Consider the following 12,205-nt stretch of genomic DNA (forward strand, 5'->3'; position numbering starts at 1 on the left):
TTGTTATATTTTATTAATAGTTTTTCTTTTTTTTTTTTTTATTTGTAAATGTTGTTTTTAGTATATCTATTTTTTTTAGAACTAAAATAAAGACTTTCGAGGAAAGAGTGGTTATAAACTTGGTTTTCAAAACTTTGAAACAAAAAGTCATATACTTACTTTAGCTCAACCTCATGATTTGATTCACTGATAAAGTTTAGCCATTGAACTGAAAAAAGAATGAAACTTTAGATGCCAACTCAGAAGCACAGTTTTGAATGTTTAGGAACGAAGCAAACGATTTAACAAAGAGAAGGAAGAAGAAAAATAATTTTATAGAGTTGAAACGGCAAGTTCAAACTTCAAAGAAGTGGTGACATGGATCCACATGGAAGATGATGTGACTGTACATACACTATGAAATGATTCATATTCTGCATTTAATTTTAATGATGATTGATGACTGATTGATCAATCTCCCCGCCCTTATTTGTCCCGTTACCTAATTTATATATATACATTTTTCTCCCTTGATTTTGGTTCAAGAAAACCTCTGCCAAATCTGGATCCTCAACCACTTTCCTCTCTTTTAATCAGTTCAACTCTGTTTTCTTTTTTATTTTGCATGTTCTTTTTGTTCTCTTCTTTTTCTTTGGTGGGTTCCTCTGCATCCAAAACTTGAGGAGGAAAAAGAGAGACCCATTTTGGCAAAAAGGAAGAAAAGCTAATAAACTATAAGAAAAAAAATCAGAAAAGAAAGCTTTTGTTTGTCGATTCCGCATTATCAGTATAGCAAAACCCAGGTGCTGTTTTCACTAGAAAACATACTTTCCAACTTGGACTCTGGATCTTCATCTTCATCAAATCCTCAAGGTTCACCTCTCTTTCTACTTATTGTTTGAAATGATTCTCTGTAACCCATTTGTTTATTATTATCTTCAGTTTTTTAGGGGAATGATTGAGTATAGTGAAGTTGGAGGGTTTCGTTTTCTTTTCGATTTCAGAATTAGTTCGCACATGGGAATCAGAATCTTTTGCTATCTCTGTGTATGTACGAAATGGGGGAGGGGGATGAGAGATTTGACACATTTCAAACAAGCCCACTTCCCATCTTTGATTGAATTGGTATGAAGTTGGTCAAATCACTACGCATGTGTGTGGACCATGTAAGATAGAGCTGTAGAATGAGATAAAAGGGGTGAAGGAGAATTGGGAAGTGCTGTTCGTCATTGATTGATTATTTCTTTCCCGCTTTTACTTTTTTAATGTTATTTTCATAAAGTTGGTCGATCGGATCGATCCCACATCCCACCCTGTCTTTCAAATGTTAATTATTAGTATAATAATGATTAAAAATGGCATCTGAAGCTTGTTGACGAAAGACAAAGAGAAAATTAATAACAGAAAACAGGAAGAAAGAGAGAGTTTTGTCTATATTCTCAATAATCCGTCCAACTAGCCAGTTCATAGTGCTCTCAATTCACAGAAAGAAAGATTACTGAGCCTTTTTCACTGTCCATTCTCTCTCTTTCCAGACTATTCCCCATCTTCAACCCTTTTGTCATTATGCGTTTTTCTGCCTGCGATATGTTATCTTTCCTGTCTCTGTCCCATTCCCTCTCCTGGGTGTCTCCTTTTTCTCCCTTCTGAGCTCACCTTTTCGAGTAAACTATCTTAATTTTCGAGTTGTCCACTGTTTTTCCTTTACAATTGGGCGGTAATGACTACTGCTCTGGAGTTTACTGTTTCTAGCTTAGTTGGTCTTGCTTTTCAATTCATTCTTGAAGTTTTCATTTGAAGTTCAATAGGTTGGCAGAGTGTGTAGTTTTGTTGGTTTTTGGAGGTTCCTAGGCTTTAGGGGGATAAAGGGCTTGATGATTGATTCACTGAGATCTATTGTTCAATAGTTGCCTTCTCTTCTCTGAACTTCACATCTTTCTCTTCTTTCTTCTCTTTGCTTTGGAGTTGCAGGTTTTAGCTAGAGCTAGCTATTAGCTTGGAGACTGTCTGACCACATTGGAGCTTGAATTGAATAAATGAAGGGAGCTTTGCTAGTGGCTCTTGCTGCTTCCGTTGGAAACTTTCTGCAAGGATGGGATAATGCCACCATTGCTGGTACTCCTTCATTATAACTTCTTTCACTCTTTGTATTTCTCTAAGTTTCATGCCCTTGTTGCTTCTTCCTTTAACTGAAAACTTTATTCAATGGCTTTGTATATCAGGGGCTATGGTCTACATCAAGAAAGACATGGTCCTCAATTCTTCAGTGGAAGGTCTTATAGTGGCCATATCTCTCATTGGAGCTACAATCATCACAACGTGTTCAGGGCCGGTATCGGATTGGGTCGGTCGACGTCCGATGTTGATATTGTCATCACTGCTTTATATTCTAAGTGGTTTGATCATGTTGTGGTCCCCTAATGTGTTGGTACTCTGCATAGCAAGGTTGTTGGATGGATTTGGGATTGGCCTTGCCGTCACTCTTGTTCCTGTTTATATTTCAGAAACTGCCCCATCAGAAATAAGAGGATTGTTGAATACTCTCCCACAGTTTACTGGATCAGGTGGCATGTTCATATCCTACTGTATGGTATTTTACATGTCGTTGTCAGTCTCAACAAGCTGGAGATTAATGCTTGGAGTCCTCTCTATCCCATCCGTCCTCTATTTTATACTAACAGTGTTTTTCTTGCCTGAATCTCCTCGATGGCTGGTTAGTAAAGGGAAGATGCTTGAGGCAAAAAAGGTTCTCCAGCGACTCCGTGGCATAGAGGATGTTTCAGGTTCATATTTTTATTCTTTATTTAATTTCCGTTCTGATTTTCTATGGTCTTAGAGTGTTTTAGTCATACACACATGAGATGTTTTAGTCATACACACATGAGAACTAAGATTCTTTTATTGATTAAGTTTCATATTCCCATAGCATTCTTTTTGTTTCTGCTCTCAACAGTTGCTTGTGTTAATCCTTTTTGCTGTGAGTGCTTCATTTGCATGCCACACTATTATTCAAATGTTTACACCATGCCATTTTCCGGGTAGTTAATGGACAAATATTTTAGTATGCAAACCGTCGTAAGTTTACCTAGTGGTAAATAAGGTAATGTGACTTCTTAGTCCTAGGTCATAAGTTCAATCCATGGTGTTCAACTACCTAGGATTAATATCCTACGAGTTTTCTTGACATCCAAATGTTGTAAGGTTCGATAGGTTGTCCCACGAGATCAGTCAAAGTGCGGGTAAGCTTACCTGAAACTCTCGGATATAAAAAGTTATAATAATGAATGTGTATGATATCCAGGATGAGAAGAAAGTGATAAATGTTGAGTTCTGTCGAATTTCTTAGAAATGAAAACAAGACAGGCAGTAAATCCATAAACCGTCTACTTTAGGCTCCACATCACGTTACCAATTATATATTGAAGAGTGCATGACATGGAATGAGCTTATTAAGATATTTCTTTAGCTTTAGAGAACAACTCCTTTTTTTAAACTCTTTCTTAGCATGTTTATAATATTTCTGATTTGATTATCATTTGCTTTTCTGAATGGTATCAAGAACTTGAAAATTGATAAGTAAAGACATTTGAACATCTTGGTATTGGCCTTTTGAAAATTTTCCTCAGCCAGCTTGTACTACAGTGTTACTAGGAACTATGATGACTAGTTTAAGAAATGAATGTTCTGAGTTTGTATAATGACTGATGTAGTTTCATATACATTCAAAATGCCAAAGCCATTATTTTCTTACAAGGTCTTCGTCTTCATCAACAGGTGAGATGGCTTTGCTAGTTGAAGGTCTTGGGATTGGGGGTGAGACATCCATAGAAGAGTATATAATAGGTCCTGCTGAAGAAATTGATGGGGACATAGCTGATCAAAAAGATAAAATTAGATTATATGGACCTGGAGAAGGCCTATCTTGGGTTGCTAAGCCTGTCACAGGACAGAGTTCTCTCGTGCTTGCATCTCGGCAAGGAAGTTTGGTCAATAGAAGTATGCTTATGGACCCACTTGTCACCCTTTTTGGTAGTGTTCATGAGAAGCTCCCGGAGTCTGGAAGCATGGTTTTCCCAAACTTTGGCAGCATGTTCAGCACGGCTGAACCTCATGTGAAAAATGAGCAGTGGGACGAGGAGAGCCAGAGAGGAGATGACTATGCATCAGAGGCTGGTGGAGTGGACTCAGATGACAATCTGCATAGTCCACTGATTTCGCGCCAAACAACCAGCATGGATAAAGATATCGTTCCCCCTCCTTCCCATGGTAGTATCTTCAGTGTGAGGCGCCACAGCAGTCTCATGCAAGGAAATATTGAGGGGGTCGGTAATACTGGGATTGGTGGGGGCTGGCAGTTGGCATGGAAATGGTCTGAGAAAGGAGAGGATGGCAAGGAGGGCGGATTTAAACGTATTTATTTGCACCCAGAGGATGTTCCTGGGTCCCGACGTGGATCTATTCTTTCTCTTCCTGGAGAAGATGTCCATGCAGATGGTGAGGTCATCCAGGCTGCAGCATTGGTCAGCCAGCCTGCTCTTGTCTCTAAAGAACTTAAAGATCAGCGCCCAGTTGGCCCTGCAATGGTTCATCCATCTGAAACTGTTTCAAAGACTCCAATATGGTCTGCTTTACTCGAACCAGGCGTTAAGCATGCTCTAATTGTAGGAATTGGAATTCAGATTCTTCAACAGGTACTAAAATACTTGCTATTGGTTTTACATATTAGTGCACGTCATTTTCTTGCTGGTTTCAAGTGAGGCAAAAGCTGGTTCTCTCGCAGTTTGGTTTTATTGTGTTTAACGTCGAAGCAACTGAACCTTGGTCTGTTTTTCAAACTGATTCGCAGTTTTCTGGGATCAATGGAGTTCTTTACTATACTCCTCAAATTCTTGAAGAAGCAGGTGTTGAAGTTTTGCTTTCAAATATGGGGATTGGTTCTGAATCCGCATCATTCCTGATTAGTGCATTCACAACCTTCCTGATGCTTCCCTGTATTGGTGTGGCAATGAGGCTCATGGATATTTCAGGCAGAAGGTAGTTTTGATTTTTTCTTTCATATAATGTCTTTAGAGCCCATTTAATTTAGTATTGTTAAACTGTTTCTCTCCTTTATTTTTCTTTAAAAAAAGGGTCAAAAAAAAAATGAAATTGTTTAATTTTGTCTATTTATTAACACGTAAGTGTTGAATATTCACCATCGTAGAGCCTCAAGCATACTCGCTAGCAACATTTTGTTATCACTAAATATGCATTTCTGTTTACTTATCAAATTCTAGCTAACACAGTTTTTCTGTAGGCGGCTCTTACTCGCTACCATCCCTGTGCTAATAGTATCACTCCTCGTTCTCGTCGTGTTTGAGCTTATTACAGTGAGCACCATTGTCAATGCAGCAATCTCAACCATATGTGTGGTCGTTTACTTTTGCATCTTTGTCATGGGATATGGACCAATTCCAAACATCCTTTGCTCGGAAATTTTCCCGACAAGGGTCCGTGGCCTCTGCATTGCAATATGTGCAATGGTTTTCTGGACCGGCGATATAATTGTAACATATTCTCTGCCTGTGATGCTTAGTGCAATAGGTCTTGCAGGTGTCTTCGGCATTTATGCCGTTGTGTGTATAATTTCATGGATATTCGTCTACTTGAAAGTCCCAGAAACCAAAGGCATGCCTCTTGAGGTCATTGCGGAGTTCTTCTCTGTCGGTGCGAGACAAGCTGCGAAAGGTAGTATTAATTGAGTTGAGGATGATGCAAATTGGCAGTCTTGACTCTCTATAGAAACTCCATCTGTTCCTTCCCAGATTGGAAGCAAATCTGCTCCTTGCTGCTGCATTATGAAACGATGAACAAGAAGAAGACAGCAAGTCCAAATTCTTTTCCTATGTTGAATTTTGGTTTAAGTTTATGTAATTTGTATGCATCAATGTATTGGAGATTGTGATTGGTTTAGATTTTTAAAAGCTTCTTTTCTTTGCTCTTAAGTTTTCAAGGCTTTGGTTTGATTTTGGATTTAACACAAGTTGGAGTACATATATTTTGTATCATAGATGCCTCACCAGTGAACAATAGTTCTAACTAATAAAATGGCAGTCTGGCATCATAATTTTCTAACTCCCTACTATATTAATTTTATAATAATATATATACAGATATACATTTTTTGGAGAAAATATTTAAATTCTATTTAAAAAAAAAAAAAAAAAAAAAAAAAAAAAAAAAGAGAGAGAGAGAGAGAGAGAGAGCAATGAAACTAACCTCAAGGGTTTGCTTGTGATTTTTTCATAGTTCGACATCAGATGAGAGAGCCGAGTCCGCCCATGGAGGGATGACCTCAAGCCAAACAATAGAAAATTTATATCTTAGAGCATGGGTAGTTAAAACATGCACAAAACATTACACTTATGGTTGATCCAAAAATAACCATAGATAGATCCATTTCAATGGAGCTCTTGAATGATATGAACGAAAATCTGGATTTCATTAGTGTAATGACATTTTCCAATCAAAATATTCTAAAATGGTTTCGAATCACCATCCAAATTGGAAAAATACTAGCTTTAGTGGGTCACATGTGTCACGAACAATTATATCAATTCCCATGAGACATTTAGGAGGCATTTGGCCTTAGGATTACAGGAGAGTAAAGTGGGTTATGTTAACCCATTCCACGTTTTGGGAAGAATTATGGAAAACATACATAATCATTCATTTCTCTCTTTTTCGCTATTCCACTTCTTCCCTAATCTTTTCCTAATCATTCCCTTTCTCTAATCCTCCCCCAAACATATATTATCACCCAAACGCATACTATCATAATTAGGACTACTATAATACCAAAATTATTATAACACTAACCCTTTCATAAATCAACAATTCCCCCAAACGCCTCCTTAGTTTAATTTTAATGCGACTTTCTTCGATGCTTGTTTGTGATTTCAAATAGGTATTTAATACTTTTTGCTTATTCATAGAATTTCATATTTAGAACTTAGAATATTGTTATTTAGAGAACTTCCTAAGCTAACATTAGTTTTCTAGTGGAATTTTTATACCTAGATAGGAGATGGAAGTGCAAAGACCTAATTACTTCACAAATTAATATCGATTCATCTTTAGTATTGTTTTTAATTAATTATTAAATATAAATATATTATTTAAACAAAATAATATTAAGTATTAATATTCTAATTATTTAATATTTATTCGATTATTTTATAGTAATTAAATAAAGTAATTTAATTAGGTTCAGTTAAGAAAAATTGTTTTAAACAACAAAATTGCAAAAATATTTTTAAATATAGCAAATAAGGGAGATTTTAGTGGAGAAATTCTTTGCCATTTCTTTGATTAATGTTATCTAAAAATACTCATTTGTTTTATTTTAAGTGATTAAATAAATAATTAAAATATAACAATATATTTAATAATACTAAATTAAATTGCTTTTTTACAGTACACACTTAAAACATTAATTATTTGCATATTCGAACATAAAAATTAATCATCTTAGACATTTAAATCTCAAATATATAATATCCACACCTATCAAACAATATCCATCATCCAAACAAATAGACCATAAACATTTCATGTTACCAAGTCTATGTGATTTGCTTCGGTAGTTGAATAGTTTAGTCGCATGCCTTGCATAAGAGTTGCATGAAACTTAACATAAAACTAAGTTATAATAACAATGATTATAAAGGATTTGAAAAATGTATCAATTCGTTAAAAAATTGTTGAGACAATGCTTATCGGAATAGAATAGAAACAATGGAAATGAAGGTAAATACACATCTCAGAAAGGAATCCCGCAGCTGAAATTACTACTTATGAAGGAGAAAGTTCAACTTCTATTTCTCATAAGTCGAATCTCACATTCCATCTACCATTGATGTCAGCATTCAGTGTCCAGTTATTTTCCCTGATCTGAACGTATGGTATCTGTTACGAAAATGGTGAAATTAAGTGAGAGTTTCAATATACAACAATGCAAAACAGACCAGTAAAATTTCTTAATGATATGCAAGGGTAAAGCTGCCCTGCCATGTTATGAATGATATATAGCCCCAGGTTTAAACTAGAGAAATAAAGGGACTAAAAACTACACCAATCCGCATTGGTTAAAATTCTTTTGGAAGTAGACTCCAAAATGAAGCTACAAAAATAATCGGCACTACATATTTTTGGTTTCAAAATGGATACTTTTATGTCCCAAGCTTGGTAGTTTCTAAAACCTTGTGTGACCATTTGTGGATGGTTGTGTAGACACATTTTAAACCGATTTTATTAATTTATAATAAATTTTAGTTTATGTGGCATTTTCAAAATTTTGGTTTTCTTTTCCGCTTTCCTCCTCTTCTCCATTTCCCAATATTTTTCTTCTTCGACATCATTTGCAGCCGTCTTTTGCCAGACCATCCTCACTTGCTGAGAATGTGATTCAAGTCTTCATTGGCCTTCCGACAAAGAATATAGTAAACCAGACCAATCAACGAGGCATCTTCTTCACAAGGCGATTTATAGAGCAGAAAAAATTGACTCAACTAATAGAAAATGATCAATAGACCTACGGAAAAAAGGAGCTACTCGAGGAAGAGGATCTTTTTAAAGGATTAGGCCTCCACACCCAGAAATCCTTTCTCCCTGTCTAAAAGCACCTTTAGTCTTTTAAATTTTTTCCTTTTATCAGGTAAAGATAAAGCTCTGCATCTAATAAGCGACCGTCTCCTTATTTACCAGATGACAAATATTTGCTCTATTTGACAATCCGCAAGAAAGTCTCGGATGTGATGCTCGCTAATATTTTGAATAATTCCTTATTGTTATTTTTTTTTAAGGATTCATTTGAGAGGGCAACTCAAGCGAGGGTCAATCTACATTCTTTGAAGTTTGGAGAGTGGGCTGGTTAAATATCATCTCTAGCTCCAAATTTCAGCTCTGTTTAGTGTTTACATACGTGCCACGGGATGTCTAAGTTTATAGTGGGCAAGTTCCTGTAGTATGAAAGAGCTTCATTGTAACATACTTAATAGGCATTGAGTTTGAAACAGTCCTCAAGTTTCTTTTTATTTCTCATGCCGAAAAAGATTATGCCATTATTGTAAGCTTTTATATGAACAATGAACATGATGCCTCCCCGAATACTCGATTCTGTCTTTATTCAAATTGGAAGCCATGCCCCTGTCCAACAGGCAACAGCCATCTAAGTCCAATCAACAGCCAATGTGGAAAAAGAAAAAGGAGACAGAGGTTCCCTCGCCTCAAGGCCCCAGAAGCCAACATTTCATTCCTATGTTGACTACCAACTACCAAGAACAAGGAAGATGGGCTAAGATGTGGATGACATACAAAGAGATCTTCTAAGCTATTTTTTTTTTAATTGTTATATCGTTCTGACTTTTTCTTAACTAGAGCATATCTACAAGATAATAAATCATGAGATAACATAGAGACAATCAAATAACGTATAGTATAGAAAGAAAATATACTCAATTTATGTAAGATAAGACATAACACTTGAACTGACCACTAAAAAACAGAAAAGGGTAAATTACTCTACCTTTTCGAACACTTCATAACCTACTTTGACTCTTACATCTTGTTCCCTTTGAAAATTTAATACACCCAAAGAAAATTCAGCAGCTCCTTTGTACTTAATCTGCAAAGAAAACAATGGAACAAAGTTTGGTTGCAAAGGAAAACAAAAGAAATACCAAGTTCACGCCTTTTTTTTTTTTTTTTGTGTGTGTGTCCTGAGATATAATCATTCATCACTAACCTGCTTAAAATCCTTGTCAAGATGAGATTGCCCTTTAATAGTAAATCTCAACAAACCATCGGTAGTCACAGGAAAAGACATTTTCCCACGACCAACATAATGAAGTTTCTTATATTTATCATACTGCACTCCTAAACCCGCGCTTGCAGACAACTGCATTTGATTTACAATAATAAATAGAAAAACAAAGACTTGCAGAAAGTGAATTGGTTGCCAAGAAAACCTTACATCCTGGTTAAATTGTCTAACGGAAGCAGCGAGGAGACTCGGTTCTCCTATTCTTGTATCTAGCTCGCCACGAACCTTTAAACGAGGAAGAGAAAAGGGAAAATGTAACAATGTAAGAACAAAGGTTTGTAAAATCCAAAATTCTTCAAAATCAGCACAAGGGTTCCCAATCAATGTGATAGCAGAGCATAAATCCAACCAAAGACACAGTTAAAACGGTTAAGTGAGAAAGTTAGAGAAGGAAATGGTGTACCTGCAAGAAAATGTTGGAGTCGAGAGAAATCTTCTCCTTGGCGTGGATTCTTAAGGCTCTGGAGTCTCCGGCGTATCTGAAAGAAGTATCCATGGGAGAAGAAAGGAGAAGTGAAAAAGGAAAAGAGGAGATGGAAGTGCAAAGAAATTGAAAATGAAACGATATCCCTAAAACCTATAAACCCCAAGCTGCCATGGCTATGCCCGTTTGGGAGCTTCCTTCTAATCCTTATGAGCACAAAATTTTATCTTTTTCAACATTTTTTTTTCATTATTATTATTACAAATTTTAGTGTGTTTTTTATTTATTTATTTATTTGAGTTAAAGCAACCACTAAATTAAATTTATACAATTTATTAAAGTCCTAATTGTTATCAATTTCGTATTTCAGAAAAAATAGAATAAATCTACTTTATTTTTATGAAAGTTAACCAAAATTAAAATCAAAATTGTATATTTTGGATGTACAGTGGAGTATTTTTCTCACATTTAAAAATGGATTGGTTATTATACATTTTATGTTGGATTGTACTAACACGTGTTTGAGAGAAAAACTAAAAAAATATGAGCAAAGAATAAATAATTGAGAAATTATCCTAAATAGCAAAAATATATATATATATATATATATACAAAATTTAACGAAAAAGATTCATATAAAATTAAATGATTTTGTAAATAGCTCAAATTTACTTGCTATATTCGACGGTATCCCTAAAATAATTTATATTTAGGATTTTTAACTACCAAATTAAAGAAAAGTGGAATAAAATATTCCTAATTTAATTTTCTTTTTAGTTTAGTTATGAATGAAATAATTTATTTTTTAGATAAATCTTTACCAACTTAGGAAAACAAAAATTAATCCATTGAAGCTGCATAACATCGAGGATATTGCATCCTATCATTGAATTTGATGCGTGGATGAAATATTTTTTTTTCAAGATAGTGAGAATAAAACAGGCCAAATTACTCCTAGATTGACTGGAAGTAAGCGTTGAATAAGAAATTTTGGTCAATTAAATCACGTCACGGCATCGCAACATGATAATTATAATTTGATTAGATTTTGGTAGTCAAGTTTTCTCATATCCAATCTAGTTCAAGCCCCTAACGAAAAATTGGGTCAAAGAAATAATGGGTCTGAACCTGTGCAAACAAGTGAACCCGAACCCACCAAGTGAATAGGTTCGAGCCCAAGCCTATCAAGAAAAATGGGTCCAAGAAGCAGATATGCCCAAACCCAAACCAAGAGGCAGATAGGTCCAAGCTTAAGTCCAAGCCCAACAAGAAAATGGGTTCAAGTCCACCTAAAACTCATAGAGATTCTCTATAAATAGAGATCTTCCCATTTATTTTGAAGATGTTTGGATTAGAGAAAGAACTTAAGCTCTGAATAATTGAAGACTCAAACTTCTAAAAACCTCGATTCGAGAGAAAGAATCAAAGTAAATTTTATTTTGTATTCGAGAGAAAGAATCAAAGGAGTAAAAATTAGAGACTGTATCCACAATACCATATCAATCAATATACAAAGTTCAATTCTACGAATTATATTTCTTTGAAATCTTGTGTGAACAGTAGAGGAAGTATGAGTGATTAAATTGCAATTAAAAATCAAATTAGCGAATTGGTGGATGCAGATGGCAATGCGCGAGGATGGAAAGAATGTTAGGCAATTGGTATTTAGGATGAAGAAATTGAAGGAAACTAACTCAGGGTTGTTTTAAAATATTATAATATTTTTATTTTCGCCTGTAGTTAAACCCTTTTAATTATAATTATGTACCAATTAATCAAAAGATTCTTTTTTTCTTTTGGCAGATAGTTAAATGTGATAGACTCGTCATTTTATTCACGTCATAATTCAATGATCAAGTCTACATTTCTTTAATTTAAAGTTAAATTAGGGACTATTTAGAACTATTTTACAAACATGAGGGAGTAGAATGCATCGTTTG

The 12,205-nt window shown here is 35.0% G+C and overlaps 2 protein-coding genes across 6 annotated transcripts; one reads left to right on the forward strand and one right to left on the reverse strand.

Moving 5' to 3' along the window:
- The first annotated feature begins 523 nt into the window (after window positions 1-523).
- Window positions 524-6,093, forward strand: LOC103502610 (monosaccharide-sensing protein 2-like). 5 transcript variants are annotated; one of them, XM_008466598.3, is made up of 6 exons: window positions 524-852; window positions 1,951-2,094; window positions 2,202-2,762; window positions 3,754-4,670; window positions 4,826-5,013; window positions 5,276-6,093. In XM_008466598.3, the coding sequence occupies exons 2-6, from the start codon at window positions 2,016-2,018 to the stop codon at window positions 5,718-5,720; spliced, it is 2,190 nt and encodes a 729-aa protein (XP_008464820.1). In that variant the 5' UTR covers window positions 524-852; window positions 1,951-2,015; the 3' UTR covers window positions 5,721-6,093. The 5 variants fall into 5 exon arrangements, with proteins under 5 accessions (XP_008464820.1, XP_008464819.1, XP_008464822.1 ...); XM_008466597.3 differs by lacking the exon at window positions 524-852 and adding an exon at window positions 1,348-1,696; XM_008466600.3 differs by lacking the exon at window positions 524-852 and adding an exon at window positions 1,353-1,787.
- Window positions 6,094-7,648: 1,555 nt separating this feature from the next.
- On the reverse strand, window positions 7,649-10,522 carry LOC103502611 (outer envelope pore protein 21, chloroplastic). The gene is made up of 5 exons (XM_008466602.3): window positions 10,245-10,522; window positions 9,992-10,066; window positions 9,764-9,916; window positions 9,545-9,643; window positions 7,649-7,926 (listed from the first exon to the last, which is right to left on the reverse strand). Exons 1-5 carry the CDS (start codon window positions 10,335-10,337, stop codon window positions 7,843-7,845), a joined length of 504 nt encoding a protein of 167 aa, XP_008464824.1. The 5' UTR covers window positions 10,338-10,522; the 3' UTR covers window positions 7,649-7,842.
- Window positions 10,523-12,205: the final 1,683 nt, after the last annotated feature.

This window comes from Cucumis melo, chromosome 3 (assembly GCF_025177605.1).
Source record: "Cucumis melo cultivar AY chromosome 3, USDA_Cmelo_AY_1.0, whole genome shotgun sequence".
NCBI lineage: Eukaryota > Viridiplantae > Streptophyta > Magnoliopsida > Cucurbitales > Cucurbitaceae > Cucumis > Cucumis melo.